This window comes from Chiloscyllium plagiosum, chromosome 30 (genome assembly GCF_004010195.1).
Source record: "Chiloscyllium plagiosum isolate BGI_BamShark_2017 chromosome 30, ASM401019v2, whole genome shotgun sequence".
Taxonomy (NCBI): Eukaryota; Metazoa; Chordata; class Chondrichthyes; order Orectolobiformes; family Hemiscylliidae; genus Chiloscyllium; species Chiloscyllium plagiosum.
The window spans coordinates 37,410,649-37,428,556 of record NC_057739.1 but is presented as its reverse complement, the minus strand read 5'-3'; the positions used below and the strand labels follow the sequence as shown (position 1 = coordinate 37,428,556).

The window sequence follows — 17,908 nt, the reverse complement described above, 5'->3', positions numbered from 1 at the left end:
AGATGGAAAGAACACATAAAAATCAGGCCAAGATCCCAAGCTGCTCTTTCACACCTTTTAATAGTTGTACCTCATTAGCAGTGGCAGTGGGATGATAATCAATCATCTGTCAAAGATAACAGATATTAAACAAAATGGGAATCTTATCTTTACAAGCAATAACATTTTTCAGAGAGAAGAGAAAAATCAAAGTAAACCTTTTCCATTTCTAGGTAAAGAAAACAATTTGGGAAGACGGAAGCCAGAAATCCTGGTTCCATTATTGGATATGAATAATTATTCTTTAAATAGAGACTAAAATTCAAGGAAAAAAATCAATGAAAATATAACCGCAAATGGATCTGGTTTTCTTTAATAGCACAAGTTAAAAACATTTGTGAGGCTGAACTAAGCAAAGCCTATTTACCTCTGAGAGCTTATCACTTTTTGTTTTCATAGTCTGCAGACCCTTCTCAACCATAAGTTATTGTTGTTTTCTCTTTTGGATGCTTCAGGTTTTAATTGCCATATACTAAACGACTGAGAACACACTTACTGAAGACTTTGAGCTCATAGTCCTTGATAGCTTCCCCTGCTATATTTGTCACAACACAGCTGTAGCGACCAGCATTTTCTTCCTGTACATTCAGAATCTGGAGTCCACGACCTCCTGAAAACAGAAGGGTATAGTAATATCTAATAAATTATGTATGTGAAATCTTGTTGTAAAAAAAGACACGTTATGGCCACACCCACTATGGATCTGCTTACGCACTGCGAATATTGGAAAACCAATGTCTGCTAATACCCGCCATTGCTTGTAACTCAGCATGCATCAATCCGGAGTTCAAGCACTCCATAGTCCATATGCATGTGGTGTCAACAGACATGGCCTGTTTGATAATCTGCCAAGTTCTTTTACATTGCAAACCTCCCAATTTCCTGATGCCTGTTATGGCCAGGTGATTCAGTGGCTTTAACTGTAATGTTAGGGAAAGCAACCTTATCATTTGCAGCAAAGGATCTGTGTGCAATTCAATGGGAGATTCACCAGTGAACTAAAAATATTCTTGTCCTCATTATTCAGAGAAAATGATATAATTTTCTAGCTCAGCTCAAATTGTCTTCTGATGAGAGCTTCATAGATCGGGTCAATAAACTTTTGAGTTTTTAAAACAAGAGGTGAACCTATAGAAACTTTAAAAATTCTTACAGGGCTGTGCCCATCGGTTGAAGAGTCTTTAATTTGGGAGTACCTCAGAACGAGGGAGTAATTATTTAATGATGAGATGAGAAGGTATTTCTTGTCTTTGAAGGTTTGGAATTTTCTATCCCACAGGGATGTGAAAGCTCAGTCACTGAATAAGTTCAAGGTTGGGATAGGTATAATTTTGGAGACTAGGACAACAAAGAAATCAGGGGATCGGTTAGGAGAATAGAATTGCAGTTGAAGATCAATCATGATTTTACAAATGGCAGAGCAGGCCTGAAAAGCCAAATGAACTATTCTTATTTATTATGCTCTTGTTGTAATTTAATTACTGAACAAAGGATTTGGGTTTAATGAAGGGTTTATGTGGGAAGAAATGCTTACTGAGGTTAGCACTATGGAACTTCAATGATAGAAGAAATAGTATAGTAAGAGATGAAAGCTGCTCAATTCCACTTTTGCGTTCCCAGTCTCTGGTATGTCCACACACCTTTTCCAATCCTATTAAAACTTCTCTCTCCTCTCAATTTAAGAACTTTATACCCTGCTTCTTTTCTCTATTTCCAATTGAGGCCTGAAAAACCAGACATTTGTAGTAGTCATAGAGTTATCACACTGAAAGAGGTCTTTCAGCCCATCGTGTCCATGCAGGTCATCAAGCACTTTCTACTGTAGTCTCGTTTCCCAGCATGTGGCCTTTAGCCTTGTCTGCTATGGCACTTCAAGTCAACATCTAAATACTTCTTAAAATGTTATGATGGCTCCCACCCCAACCAGCCTTTCGGGCAGTGAGTTCCAGGTAACACCCTCTTGATAAAACAATTCTTCCTTGAATCTCCTCAGAACACCCTCACCTTTATCTTAAGTCTATGCCCCTATTCCCCCTCTACTAAGTAGAAATGTTTCTTCCAATGTGTCTGACCTGCAGAGTGGTCATCCAGCCTACCAGAAGCATTTAAGATTTCCCACATTCAGCAGGCTATGCAACACAAGTGACTGAACACCTCTATCATGTATTTAATTACTAAAAAAATCTTCTCACCCTAAATTTAAGCTAAATAGGAACTTCATCAAGTTATCCTTTATAAGAAAAGGCTGGAACTCCTACCAAAAGACCATTCAATATTAAAACAGAATTAGACCATTTGGCCCATTGAGTCTGCTCCACCATTTGATCATGGCTGATGTGTTTCTCAATCCCAATCTCCTGCTCCTTCTCATAACCGTTGATCTCCTTATTAGTCAAGAACCTAGCTCAATGACTTGGCCTCCAAAGCCTTCTGTGATAATGAGTTCCATAGATTTACCACCCTCTGGTTGTAGAAATTCCTCATCACTCAGTTCTAAAAGGTGTTCCTTCACTGTGAGGTTGTGCCCTCAGGTCTTAGTCTCTCCTACTTGTGAAAACATCTTCTTCATATCTACTGTATTCAGGCCTCTCAGTATCCTGCAAGTTTCAATGAGATCCCCTCTCATCCTTCTGAACTCAACAAAGGACAGACCCAGAGTGCGTAACTGCTCTTCACATGACAAGCCCTTCATCCCTAGGATCATTCTTATATAAGTTTTATATGGCCTCAGCAGTACATCTCTGCTGTTGTATTCTCGTCCTCTTGAATTGAATGCTAATAATGCATTTGCCTACCTAATCATCAACTGAACCTGCATATTAACCTTAAGAAAATCCTGAACTATGATTCCCAAATCCTTTTGAGCTTCAGATTTCCAAAACCCTTCCCAGTTTAGAAAACAGACTGTGCCTCTATTCTTCATATCAAGGTGGAAAACTTCACACTTACCTACATTGTACTCAATTTACCACTCCTTTGTCTATTCTCCTAGCCTATCCAAGTCCTTCTGCAGCCTCTCCGCTTCCTTAACCGTACCTGTCCCTCTAACTACCTTTCCTTAATGGAGCTATAAAGTGGACATAAACAACTTACCCACAATCTACAATCAGCTCATTGCTTTGAGCTGCTGGGTTCCTGTTGAGAGTATGTTGGGATTGAATGGAAAGGCTTATATCATAAATTCTATGCAAGTAGAATAAATTCCAATGGTTACTGTCCATTGGAATTCCAGGCTGAATTAGCATTAAACTTGGGAACAATTAAAAAACAACATACATTTATATTGTATCTTTTGCTACTTAGGACACCTCAAGGCACTTGATGACAAATTAAATACCTGTACTTCCTTTTTAAGCATAGTTAGTAAATGTACTGTGATAAATGCAATAGTCAATCTGTGCAGCATCTAGGTCCCTGAAAGAGCAGTAAGATAATCATCAGGTCACCAGGAAGAAATTCCGTGTTCCTCTTCTGAGAGTGCTAGGGAATATCTGAAGCCCACTTCAAAGAAGATGGGGTCTTGTTAGATATTTCATCTAAAAGATGGCACCATCGATAGTGCATACACGCAGCACACTGTACTGAGTTTCACCTTTGATTAGTTTGCTCAAATCTCTGAAATTCGACTTGAACCCATTGCCTCATGGTTCAGAAGAAAATATATTACCAGCTGAGGCATGGCTGACAACTATGGTTTCGGTTGGACTAAAGCTGATTTAGTTTTGACTTTCAATGGGTATGAATTGCTGGGGCTGCTTTGATAAACATGTTGCTGGCAGGGCTACCCACCAACTGTAAGAGCACATCAGGAAATCACACCCCACTCCCTACAGTCCACTGTCCAGATGAACAATTGTGATAAATGCTTCCACAAGTTCCTGGCCTGCACTTCTGGAGGAGAACCTCTACTTCATGAAATTGGTGTCATTACTTCTGTAACACTACAAATAGAGAGTGCGGTTGAAGAACAAGACATTGGATTACACCAAAATAAAACAACTTGGTCGGAAAATACCTGGCAATAGATGGATATTCCTGGAAGCCTTGAAGGGTATGCCGTCCTTGAGCCAGGTGATGGTTGGGCTCGGATAAGCCTCAGCTTCACATGCCAATGAAGTTGGATTATTCACAATAACAATGACATCCTCTGGAGTGCCATCTTTACCAATATTGGGAATTCTGGGTGTAACTAGGAAAATAGTAACACACAAGGACACGATATTTAGCATGGAAGTTTTCCACAGACCCAACACTGCCATGCAGACTGCAGCAGGAAAGGGCCAAAAGCTGTTGCACCAATTCAGTCACGTGCTGAGTGACCTCCTGTACAATAATGACTCTATAAATTAAAGCAGTTATCACCATTTAGGTTGTTGCCTTCTTCTATTATCCTGAGAGTTTTGAGGACATGGACATATGCCTTGCTCCCAATCTTGCAGATTGTAAAAGGAATTGGCACAGGGAAAGGAACAAGAATGGGGACCAGGGGAAGGCTAGGATTGGGAACAGCAGGAAGAATGGAAATAGGGAAAGGAATGAGAAAGGTAAATTGAATGAAATTTGGGTCAGAGACTCTGTAATTTCCTCCTTTGTCTCTGACAGCAGTATGGGATACAACTCATCTGGACCTGGGGATTAGTTCACTTTTAGGCCTTTGTTTTTGTCTGCCTTTGCTGAAATATTATTTGAATTTCAAAGCAAACTGACATCATTAACCATTGCAACAATATGATCAAATAATAGTGCGCTGCCAGAGATGAATATTTTAAGCAAAGATTGAAAGATTTTTGAAAGTAAGGGTATTAATGATTATGGTGAGCAAGCAGGTAAGTGGAGCAGAGTCCATGAAAAGATCAACCAAGATCTTACTGAATGGTAAAGCAGGCTTGATGAGCCAGATTGCCGATTCCAGCTCCTTACTTTCTTATGCGGTTTACCTTATCACAGTATCCACACAGGATCTCAACTGAATTGAGATTGGCATAGTGTGCACTGCACAGTCTCTCTGCTTAAAGGGGAGAGCAGAAACTATCTCTCTAGTTTCACCATCACTTTTTGTTCCTGTTGTATGTGACAATGCCACCGATTGGTATTGTGCACTATTCTCAACCTATTGTTGTGATCATCTAATCAACCATCCTAAATAATCATTCCTTCTGTCACTGAGACACAGTGTCAGCAATGTGTATCATCTACAAGATGTGCTGGGAAATCTTTCATGGTTATTTGACAGCACCTTCCAAATACATGAACTCTACCAACTGGAAAGATAAGGGCTGTAGATACTGGAACACCACTGCTTTTAGAATCCCAGTCCAAGCTACACACTTGTAACAATGATTTTTTTTCCTCATTGTAACTGGGTTTCGATCCTGGAACTCCTTTCCTAAGAAAGTAACTTTTTTGACCATTGGGAAGTTAGAGGGTAGCGGGAGTAAGGAGGAAAGTGGAGTTAAGGCTGTAAAAGCCATGATCTTATTAAATCCCAGATAAGACTCAAAGGCATTGAATGGCATACTTCTGCTCCTAATATATTTGTATGAATCAAAGGCACAATGTGTGTATCTACACCACATGGTCTGAAGCAATTCAAGAAGATGGTTCACAACCACCTTCACAAGGGCAATGAGGCTTGGGCAATTACTTCAGGCTTTGCCACCTTGAGTAAGAATAGAAAAAAAATTAGACGAGGTTAAAGGAAAGAGATGAAAAAAAGGGAAGAATGGATAAGAAAACTAAACTAAAATTTTAAAAAAAGTTTAACAAGCTTTTAGATTGGAAGCTTATACCAAGTTATAAGTACTTCTTTGCCCACGACAGTTCAAACATGTGATCCAATTGAAATATTTTATCAGCATGCGTTCATTAAAGTAGCTCTACCTTTTCTACTTAACTTTGGTAACAGCTAAGCATTACTATGTGATTTCTTACAGTTTCTGAATTAAACTTCCAGTGGTAAGCATTCTAATCACAAACTGTACAATTCAACACTGCATTAGGTGTAACTCAGGAAGGAAGTGAGAAGGGTTGGAATGTAAAGTATCACAATGGTGCTTGGCTCTGTTTGCAGTAAAGATGTATAGCGTATTACTCTAGATAGATTCCTTTATCAGGGAATCCTCAACATTGGAGCTTGTCTAAAGCATTCCATTCTCCTCACTGAATATCCCTTTAATTAGTTCTTTCAGTGATAAACATTCTTAATATGGGCAAGTTGTCTGGTACCATGGAGTAAGGGGAAGTGTCTCAGCACTAAACATTCCCCATATGGTGAATGCAGTCTTTACAGGGAAAAGAGGGGAGATAGACAAGGTGCTTCCAATGGACTAAAAAAGAAATCACTAACCCAGACCACTTTTAATGACTTTGTAGTTGCAGTAGCCTATTAATCACCTGTCCAATTTATTGTTCTGCACCTACCAACATATTAATTTTTGGTCAGTTGAAGTTAAAAGACCTTTTACTTTTATCTCACTTTTATCCTCAGGTGCAGCTCTCACCAGTTGGTGATCACAAAGTTTTCTAGCAGTGATAGTCTGAAAATTAACCCAATATTAACAAATGCTTGCCCTCCGAATCACACCGCCCCTACTCAGCAGGATGTGGCTGATCATTGCTTGGTACAGATGGGTAGCATTGTGGTTATGTAACTGGACAAATAATCCAGAGGTCTGGGCTGATGTTCTAGAGACATGAGTTGAATTCCTACCATGGCAGCTGGAGGAATTTAAATCCAATAAAACAATAAATCTGGAATTAAGATCTATTCTCATCAATTATGATCTTGAACCTTTTTGTTGTGAAAACGCATCTGGTTTGCTGTTGTTATTTAGGAAAGGAAATCTGCCATCCTTACCCAGTCTGGCCTACATGTTGCTCCAGGCCAGCACAATACAGTTGATTCTAAACTGCCCTGCAGGAATGGCTGAGCAAGCCACTCAGTTGTAGGGTTGAGCCACCACCTGCTCAAGAGCAATTACAGATGGACAACAAATATTGGCCTTGCCAACAATATTACATCCCAAGAATGAATAAAACAAAAAGGCACTCCATTGTGCTATAAATGGAATCAAGAGAGAGAGGGTCAAAGTTTACAATCATAAATTTAAATTCTGGTGCTCCACATCATTGCGATTCAGTGTGTCCCGACGCTATCTATCCCAGTAAATAGACAGAATTGACCATTCTTAATATCACTCACCTAGAACACTGAGATGGTAATTTATAGATTTGTCACCCACAGAGTTACTTGCGACACAAGTGTATTGTCCTGTATGAGACAAAGTTGCTTTGAAGATTTCCAGAACAGACCCATCTGATGAAATCCGATAATCTGTACTGTCATTCAGTTCCTGACCATCTCTCAGCCAAGTAACTTGCGGCTTTGGATTGCCTGAAATGAATGATAAAAAGCCGCTGATAGATTATGATGTGTTCTTTGCATTTTAATATTATCGTAACTCCCGTAACACAAACACTGAATTTTAATGAGAACAAGTATCAGAAGATTTATTTTCAGAAAAACATGAAAACATTACACTCCTATCACAAGTACAGTCTGGACTCAAATTAGTTGACTAACTGACTGACTTTTGTGCTGATTGACAAAGTATAGCAGTAGCTATTCAAGGTGAAGCTAATACCTTTACACAAAAACATCACATGGCATGGTGCAACTTAATTCTCTTAAAGGTGCATGCTTCCCTGATCATGGATATGTACGATATGTCACAAAAATTATGGCAGCAATTTGTTTGTTGGTGGAAGCTGCCTTTTTCTCATTAGTGACATTAAACTATGAATTGGAATGTGTTTGCAGAGCAAGTCCTACATCTTGGATCTCATTAAAAACATACGGGGTAAATTACACTGTCTAGCATATGTTACATATAGGATAAGGTAAAGGCTCAGGGTTTGCCACAAAGTCAACATGCAGTTGGAATAGTACACCTGGTGTTCATTAGAGAAGGCATATCTTATTTGTATTCAGAGGATTGTATTACAGAGAATAGTGTCACCAATTTATTTTACTCCTCTTTCACACTACTCTTTCCATTGATATTTTTGTGATATCACAAGACTATTTATCACTAGATGGCATTATCACTAGCCTATTAACCCAAAAACCTAGCTAATGTTCGGGGTACTTGGGTCACTTTCAACCAGTGTGGAATCAAGGACACTTAGCAAAACTGGAATCAAAGTTAATCAGGGTACAATCCCTGAACTAATTGAAGTCATACTGGCACATAGGAAGATGGTTGTGGTTGTCAGAGGTCAGTCATCTCAGTTTCAGGACATCTCTGAAGAAGTTCTTAAAGTGGTGTCCTAGGCCTAACCATCTTCAGCTGCTTCATTAATGACCTTCCTTTCATCGTAAGGTCAGAAGTGAGGATGTTCGCTGATCATTGCACAATGTTCAGCACCATTTGCAATGCCTCAGATACTGAAACAGCCCATGTTGAAATGCAACAAGATTTGAATAATATCCTGGCTTGGGCTGACGAGTGGCAAGTAATATTTGTAGCACACAAATAACCATCTCTAATAAGAGACAATCTAACCACCATCCCTTGACATTCAATGACGTTACCATCACTGAAAGACCCACTCTCAACATCCGAGGGGTTACCATTGACCAGAAACTCAACTGGATTAGCTGCATAAACACACTGGCTACAGAAGCAGATCACAGATGAGGAATACTGCGACAAGTAAATCACCTCCTGACTCCCCAAACCCTGCCCATAAACTACAAAGCACAAAATCAGAAGTGTGATGGAGTACTCCCCATTTGTCTGGATGCGTGCAGTTCTAACAACACTCAATAAACTTGACACCATCCAGAACAAAACAGCCCGCTTGATTGGCACCACATCCACAAGCATCCACTCTCTTCAACTCTGATGCTGAGTAGCAGCAGTATGTACATCTACAAGATGCACTGAAGAAATTCACCAAAGGTCCTTAGGCAGCACTTTGCAAACCCTTGATCATTTCTATTTTGAAGGACAAGGGCAGCCGGAACATGGGAAGACCACCACCTGAAAGTTCCCTTCCAAGCCACTCACCATCCTGACTTGAAAATATTTCAGTTTTCCCTCACTGTTGCTAGATCAAAATCCTGGAATTCCCTCCCTCAGGGCATTGTAGGTCAACATACAGCAAATGGATTGCAATGATTCAAGAAGGTATATCACAACCATTCTCTCAAATGCAACAAGGAATGGGCAATAAATGCTGGCCAGCCAACAACACCTATAAATATGAAATTGTTCTTTTCCTCTCTGGAGATCAAGGACATAGTGTCATAGAGTCATACAGCATGGAAACAGACTCTTTGATCCAATCAGTCCATGCTGAACAAAGATCCCAACACATCAATGAAAAAGATAAGACGGAAGCATGCACAGCAATCGTCAGCCAGAAGCTTCGAGTGGATGATCCATCTTGGCCTCCTCCCTGTGTCCTTAGCACTATAGATACCAGTCTTCAGACAATTCAAGGATGAGAGTAAAAATAAAAATAAATGAACAAAATCAAATTTCAACATGGAACAGCAAATTAGTCTCAGCTTCACCAAATATGTTTAGCAAGTGGGGAGAGCTAATAATTAGTCACAGTTTTCTTTCCAAGAGCCAATCCAGTGACTCTCCCCACACTCTCTCTCCCCTCACATACAGTATGCATGTGGACATCAGGAGAGGATCGAGGCGAGTTATTTCCTGATGATTGAATAACGTGCAACACTCAGCTAACAGAAAGGCAGGTTGAGTAAAATATCAAAATTATGAGGAACCAAATTCCAGAATGACTTCTTGGTTTTAGAAAGAGTAACAGCATGAAAAATACAAAAGCAGATGTGCTGACATGCAAAATCGTTTGATTAACTTTAAAGAAAGTCTTCAAGGTTCATTCACCTGTGGTCAAACAAGTCATGTTGATGTCCTGTTTTTGCTTAACTTCCACCTTTTCCACCTGATTTTCATTTAAAATACTGGGCAGACCTACACAAACACAAAATGTGTGAATTTTAGTAAGCTATGATGGACTTTACATCCTCACTGAACGTCCCCACTTGATAATAGTTATCAGCTTTACACTAAGAAATTCCAAACTAAGCCACTGATTTGCTCCTCACCTTTAAAATAAACACTCTTGAAAACTTTATTGTCATGCATTTGGCAAGCTCTTCCAAAGAGTAATCAAGGACTCAGTGAGCTGAATGGTTTCCTTCTATGCTATACTATTTACTGTATTATTTCATTGGTCTACATCTCTTCCTGAGAAATTTGGAACATTCACTACCTTAATTTGTCCAGTTTGAACTTTTTCATACCAATAGGGTCGCTATAGAACCATAGAACCCCCTAATATGTGTAAGCAGGCCATTCGGCCCACCGCTTCCACACCAACCCTCCGAAGAACATCCAACCCAGACCCACCCCCCTACCCTATCCCCGCATTTCCCATGCCTAGCCTACATATCCTTGGACAATACAGGCAATTTAGCATGGTCAATCCACCTAACCTTTGGATTGTGGGAGGAAACTGGAACATCCAGAGGAAACGCAGCAGGCAAGGAAAGAATGTGCAAACTCCACACAGACAATCACCCAAGAGTGGAATCAAACCTGGGTCCTTGGCACTATGAGGCAGCAGTGCTACTTTTGGTTACTATGGTAACCAAACTTTCTGGTTGCTCAAGGAGAGACCATTATCATTCAAAGAGCTGGTCTGAGTTAAGTGGTTTCTGAAGAATAACAGAAGATTGAGTGTTAGAGAACATAAGAACTATGAGTCAGCCATTCAACCTCGAGTCTGTTCTATCAATCCGCAGGATTATGCTATTCTAAGACCAACCTGTTCAGATGTGTTGTAGCACACTTCTGGAGCAGCTCGGACTTGCATCTGGGCCTTTTTGGTTCAAAGGGCTGGTTCACTATCACCGTTCCTCAAGAGCCCCCTGTCAGTAGGACCACAGTTGATTTGTACCTCACGTGAAGACCTCACTGAGTCTCACTATCTGAGTTAATAATACATGAAGGGTAGCCACTTTGGGCACCAATGGATGTCTTGTATCAACAGAACCGACTCCAGAGTCTTCAGAAAAAGAGGGGAGACTATTGGAAGGGGAAAGTAAAGATCGTTGGCCAAGATTTTTTTCATGTAGCCTTATTTATACAAACTAATGTAGGTTATGGGACCACACAATCCTTGAGTACTTCGAAATGTCACTTGTGTGAAGAATTCACAAGCAATAGAGATGTTACAATGTATGATGTTACAGATAGGATTTTGAATAAAATCGTCAACAGTTCTGTCCTCCTTACTCAGCACATCCACATGAAAATCCTTCGCTGCTTCCCCTACACTGTTGCTGGCTACACAGGAATAATGGCCGGCATCTCCCATGAGCACACGAGTCAATTTAAGGGTTCGTCCACCTTGGGGGTAAATCAAAGAATTGGAAACAATTAAAGCAGTAAAGTAATTCCATAATTAACAATAATTTGTACAGTCATGAAGAAATGGTAAAGGATTATTGAAGGTATCAGCAAAAAAATGCATCGTGAAATGTAATCACAGTAACATCTGAATAATTGTGAGTGAACTGTTTGAGGGCATATATGCCTTTTACTTCAGACCTCTTCTCCCTGGGCCTCACACTACCAGATGTCACAAGGTGAAGCAGCCTGCAGCTTCTGTCAGTTTAAATGCTAAAAAATGCACATAAGTTGTGTCGTCCCAAAATTTGCATCATCTCCACTGTGGCAAGCCTGAGCCAGCAGTACAGGGCTTGTGCTGCCCACAACTCTGGCAGCAGAAGATCACTGGTACAAGAGAAAGTTTCCCTCCTCTGTGGCATTGTATGCTACAGCAATAATGTATTGTGCCCAATTAAACTTTTATTCCAAATGATGAACAGGTTCAAAGCAGCAGCTCAGAATCACTTGCTATCTGACGTGTACATAGATCCCCATCACATTAACACTTGAGAAGTCCAAGTCAGTGGTACTCCAGACTGGTGAGTAGGATTTATCCTGGCTTAGTGCTTGCAAGGAAATAAGAAACCGCACTTTATGAGCTCCGATGAGGCTTACAAACTGGTAAACTGACCACAGAGTCATAAAATCAGATAGCACAGTCGCAGATCCTTTGGCCCAAATCATCCAAGCCAACCCAGGTATCCTGAATTGAACTAGTCCCATTTGCCTGCATTTGGTCCACAGCCCTCTGAACCCTTCCTGTTCATATATCTGTCCAAATGTCTTTTAAATGTTGTAATTTTACTCACCTCCACCACTTCCTCTGGCAGCCCATTCCATACATGCACCACCATCTGTGTGAGAAGGTTGCCTCTCAGGTCACTTCTGAATCTTTCCCCTTTCACCTTAAACCTATGCCCTCTAATTTTGGACTCCCCTATCCTGGGAAAAACACCTTGGTTATTCACCTTATCTATGCCAAACATGATTTGTAAATCTCTAGAATGTCACCCCTCAGCCTCCTATGTTCCAGCGCAATGTGTCTCAGCCTGTTCCAGTCTCTCATAATTTAAACCCTTCCGTCCCAGCAACATCCTCGTAAACTTTTTCTGTACCCGTTCTACTTTAACAACGCTCTTCGTATAGCACGGCAACCAGACTTTAATGCAGTATTTTAAAAGGGGCCTCACCAATGCCTTGTACAGCCGCAACATGATGGCCCAACTCTGAGTGCTCTGACCAATGAAGGCAAGCGTGCCAAATGCTTTCTTCACTGCCCTGTCTACCTGCAATGCCATTTTCAAGGAACTAGGCAGTCCTAGGTCCCTCTGTTCACCAACAATCCCGAGAGCACTACCATTAACTGTGTAAGGCCTGCCCTGGTTTGCCTTACCTAAATGCAACATTCATTTAAATTAAATCCCATCTGCCATTTCTCAGCCAATTGGCCCATCTGATCAAGATCTCGTACTCTAAGATAAGCTTCTTCACTGTCCACTATATCACAAACTTTTGTGTCATCTGAAACGTACTAACCATACCTCCCATATTCTCACCCACATCATTGATATAAATAATGAACAACAGTGGATCCAGAACCAATCTCTGTGGCACACCGCTGGTCACAGGTGTTCAGTCCAAATAATATAGCTTTACCACCCTCTGTCTTCTACCATCAAGCCAATTTTGTATCCAACTGGCTACCTCTATCTGGATCCTATGTGATCTAACGTTACTAACCAGTCTACCATGTGGGATCTTGTCGGAGGCCTTGGGAAAGTTTTTGTAGACAACATCTATCCCTTGGCCTTCATCTATCGTCTTCGTAACTTCTGCAAAAAACTCAATCAAATTTTTGAGACACGATTTCCCATGCACAAAGCCATGCTGCCTATCCCTAATCAGTCCTTGTCTTTCCAAATGCACATAAATCCTAACTCTCAGAATTCCCCCCCAACAACAACTTACTCACCACTGATATCAAACTCATCGGTTTATAGCTACCCATTAAAGTGAGGTAATTTGAGTGGTGTCCTTGTGGTGCAGTTGCACAAAAGCAACCCCTAATAATACACCAGCATCAATGCCAGAATTAGTGCCAGCACTGTGCTGTTATTTGGGGTTGTGAGTAAGAAATACATCAATGATAGTTCCAATCCTTGTTCAGAAAGAATATGGTTTCTGCAGGAAATTGTATGGGGTCTGACTTTTCCAGCGGACATTGCAACTCCATCACTGGACTTCAACCCCAAAGTTGGAGCTGTGCGGAACTGGCCAACTGACATTCCCATTAAAAGGAAAAGGAATAACAAACTGGCAGGTAAAAACTTCACATAATTCCACATTCAACTCTACTTTTGGTTTAAGCAGTATTAGACCCAGTCTAGAGCGTTAAGCAATCTGTACCAAAACCTTACTTTTCCAATTCAGGCCACTTACAATTGTAACTAACACCATCAAGCATCAAAAAGTGATTTATTTCTCTATCCAAATATAGCAGTAGAAAAGAATAAGTCAAATGGAAGGCTGGCAAGTCTATGAGCGGCAGATTCATGCCAAGGTCAGTATCACCAGATATTAATGCAAAAATTGATCTGACACATCATTAAGGTCACGTGACAAGAGGGCTTCTTCTCATCATTTTTCATAAGTAGCAAGAGTGTTTGCTTGCATAAGTATTTGGGTACACATATCCACATATGCATCATATTTATGTATTCATGTCACAGTCACAGCATCATCACAATTCACAAGGCCATTCAACCTACTGGGTCATTGCAGAACAATTCAGTCAAACCAATTTCCTGATCTATACTGATACTACTGTGAGATTATTTTCCTCAAATGTCCATCCAATTTTCTTTCAAAATTATTCAACATCTCCATCTTTATAGGCTACAGTTCCAAGTCATTATCACTTGCTACAAGAAATTCTTCCTTACATCTCCTGCCTATTCCTTGCTCAAAATTTGTGACCTGTAGACCTTGTATCATCAGCTAATTGAAACAGCTTTTCTTGATTTACTTTTATCTAAACTTGTTGTAACTTTGTACACCTCCAATGATCCATTTTGATCCAAGGAAAACAACTTCAGCATTCCGCAAATAGCTAAAATCTCTCAGCCCTGGAACCATTCTGGTACACATCCGCTGCAATCTTAATGTAATGTGTGCTGTGTCTGTGTTATGAATGTACCAAAATCAAAATTTACACTGTCAGATAATGTTTACAAGCAGTTTGCACCATTCAGGGATCACTCTCAAAACACAAACTTAGGAAATTACCTTGTGAAGATTTCAAGTGGAACCAGCGATTGATAAACACAATGGTACTATTTAATGTCAGTATCAAAATGTTTCATGGGGCATGAGCATTTAGTCAAAAAAGAAGTGAAAACAGAATTTGCTGTACTTTAGGGATGTGACCCCGATAAGAAAAAAAGATTACTTCTTGATTTACCTGACAGTATTTGCATCCTTGTACTGGAGACAATAGGTGATCCATTTCTGAACCAGGTGAAGACAGGTGGAGGGACGCCAGTGGCCTCACATATCAGTGAGATCGAGTTGCTCAAGAGGGTGCTGATATTTTCTGGAACCCCAATCTCCCCAATGATAGCTGGAGGGACTGACCAAAAACACACACACAGTATCAACTGTCAGTCACTGATGCAGACATGACAGAAAGAAAAAGTATCTTTACTTGATGCTGCCATTTCTGATTTAACTGACCATGGAAGTCCCATATTACAATATCGATACTAAATATATACATACCCTAGCTTTATATTCCTCATATTTGTAAGTGTTCTTGCCTGTTGGTTCAGGAAACACTTATGAAAGTTGAAAAATTCAATGTTTTGAATTATGGCATTAACTTTGCAATGTATAGTGCTTTGAAAAGTACAATATATATTCTGCTTACTTGAAGCTACTATTTTTCTAAGCAGAGGGAGTCTTCAACAAGAGAAATAAAAAGTCAGCCATTGCCTGTACAAGCAATTTTAACTCTGGGTGTGTCTGACTATTTCCTACCCCAAAGACTTAATAACCTTGGGACGACTGCAGCAGATAACCAGAACAACCTCCTGATATGATGTCATACAAAGCCCTTGGTGAGCTGAGGCCATGAAATTGACCACTTAAGAGCTTTAATTGATTAGAGCCGATTAGGTTGCCATGGATCTTATTGCCTAAGATTTGGTTGCTGATGTGATGAGAGAGGCATCTCTCCAGGGACAGTTCACCTAACTATCTGCCATCCATTTTACACTCCTCGCCATCTTCAGGGAGAGGAAAATTGTGCCCAGTGTGGTCTAGCAATCCAACAGCCTTCCATTCTAAAGATTACAGACATAGGCCCTTCTAAAGATTCCCAAAAATCATTTCCCTGAAAATCTGAATCACTTGAAGAAGGGTGACTATGGGATGTCCACATACAGGATTTTAAAAAAAATCAATTAGCTCCTTGAGGCTGAAATAGCAAGTGACTGTAACAGAGTCCTCCTGTGGAATAATGGGGAAACTCTCCTTCAATAACAATTTGGAAACAGAGGGCTACACAGAATACAAACTGGAAATATCCTTATAGGCAAGGAAGATAAAATACCATAGGCCTCTCTCCCATCCAGTTTTTGGTTCTGAAATGGTACTTGCCACAAGATAGGATTGTGATGTTGATTGGAACTAAGTTATACTTGATCACCTTGAATGAAATATATTGTGGGGGAGGGGGTGCTTTGCGAAAGAAGTGTTTCATAAAATATGAGTATGAAAACAGAAATCCGACTTTCAATTGATATACCTAATCTAGTATTCACATTTTGACTCGATCTATTGCCTTTCCTCCAGCTTAGAGCTCTCAACACTTCAGAAACCTTTTTCATTCAAATGTTGCATTGGCAATAGGGCAAGTGGACTAGTAAGTTTGCACACTGGTGACATGCTAGTTTGCTAGCACCATCATGTCTTTAGCCATTTTGGGAGGCCAGATAAAGGGTGGAACACCTGCTGAACTGCAAACGGTGGTCAATTGTTAAGAAGTCAATTATCATAGCTGATTAATCTGCTCGCTGACCTTTGGGATCCCAGTCACGTTGACAGTACAGCACCTGCCTGGAGACAGATTCCTAGCAGCACACCCCAGAACCAAAACAAGCTTTGATGACTTCCTTTCCCAATAGTCATAAATGTGGCGGCAAGCTACACTGCAGAGAGGTTCCCCAACACAATTGCAGCCTGTAAGCTGTGGTTATCTTTTAATTTTAATTTTTTTTAATGTTGGTGAAAGGGTGCTTAATGGTGTGTTGGCCATTTGGCTTCTAATTGACAAATCTGGGAAATAAATCCACTTCACTGACTGCTTCAGACACGATGCAAGTATGGGACCTCCAATTTATGACAATACCAAGCATCCAACCCAAAATAGAAAATCCTACTCATGGTGCTATTATTAGCCCTAGATGTGAATTTCCTAAAATGTTGTTAATATATTGCCATTCACAGAACCTTAATGCCAAAAACCTGCTCTGACATTACAAGGTCGTATGGCACAGTGTAAGCACTCTACCTCTGTACCAGAAGGTCCATGTTCCAGGACTTGTTGACCATGGAAGATATATTTGTAATATGGCCAAACAGGTTATCAGTCTGTAAATCCTTTCAATACATCAGACAACAGATTGTAAGAATGGGAAAATTTCCTGGTTAAGATTAGAGTGGTGCTGGAAATGCATAGCTTCATCAGGGTGGGCTCCTGCCCAAAACATTGATTTTCCTGCTTCTCGGATGCTGCCTGATCTGCTGTGCTTTTCCAGCACCACTCGAATCTTGACCCTCATCTCCAGCATCTGCAGTCCTCACTTTCACCTAGTTGAATTTCCTGGTCAACCATACTACAGAAAGCATTGCCAAGCCATTGCAGTACTTTGCTCATAAGCATGGACCAATCCAACAGAAGTCCACTGCTCAATCCTTGGAAACAAGGGCAGGACAAAAGACAGACAGACTCTGTCAATGGTAACTCAGGGAATGCAGCATTGGATTGAATGTTAATTGGGTGTTCATCCCAATCAGATTAACCAGCCTAACCACATCTGGTTTTAAGAAAACACTGATTTTACATTTTCAACAAATGACCTTCAAGGTTCATGCTTTGCCTGTCTGTGATTATGGGTCTAATTGCACTGCTTCTATTGAAATGATGCTGAAGATGGAGACAATGTGTAGCCAGAGGCTCATAACTCGGGCCACAATATTCATATATAGACAGTAGATGCCACTGGAGGGGAGATTAAACTAAACCATATCTCAAGGTAATTTGCTTTCTCACTGTCCTGAACGTACTGCTCACAGTTAAGCTGTCACAATTAGGTATTAGG

The 17,908-nt window shown here is 40.4% G+C and overlaps 1 protein-coding gene across 1 annotated transcript in view; it reads right to left on the bottom strand.

Moving 5' to 3' along the window:
• Nucleotides 1-17,908, bottom strand: part of LOC122564614 (hemicentin-1-like) — a 429,834-nt gene that overhangs the window by 160,218 nt on the left and 251,708 nt on the right. Inside the window, exons 45-50 of the mRNA XM_043719704.1 lie at nt 14,989-15,156; nt 11,373-11,486; nt 9,960-10,046; nt 7,241-7,432; nt 4,055-4,228; nt 536-649 (exon numbers count right to left, since the gene is read on the bottom strand). Of these exons, the coding sequence (XP_043575639.1) occupies nt 536-649; nt 4,055-4,228; nt 7,241-7,432; nt 9,960-10,046; nt 11,373-11,486; nt 14,989-15,156 (849 nt within the window). The remainder of the gene's footprint in view (nt 1-535; nt 650-4,054; nt 4,229-7,240; nt 7,433-9,959; nt 10,047-11,372; nt 11,487-14,988; nt 15,157-17,908) is intronic.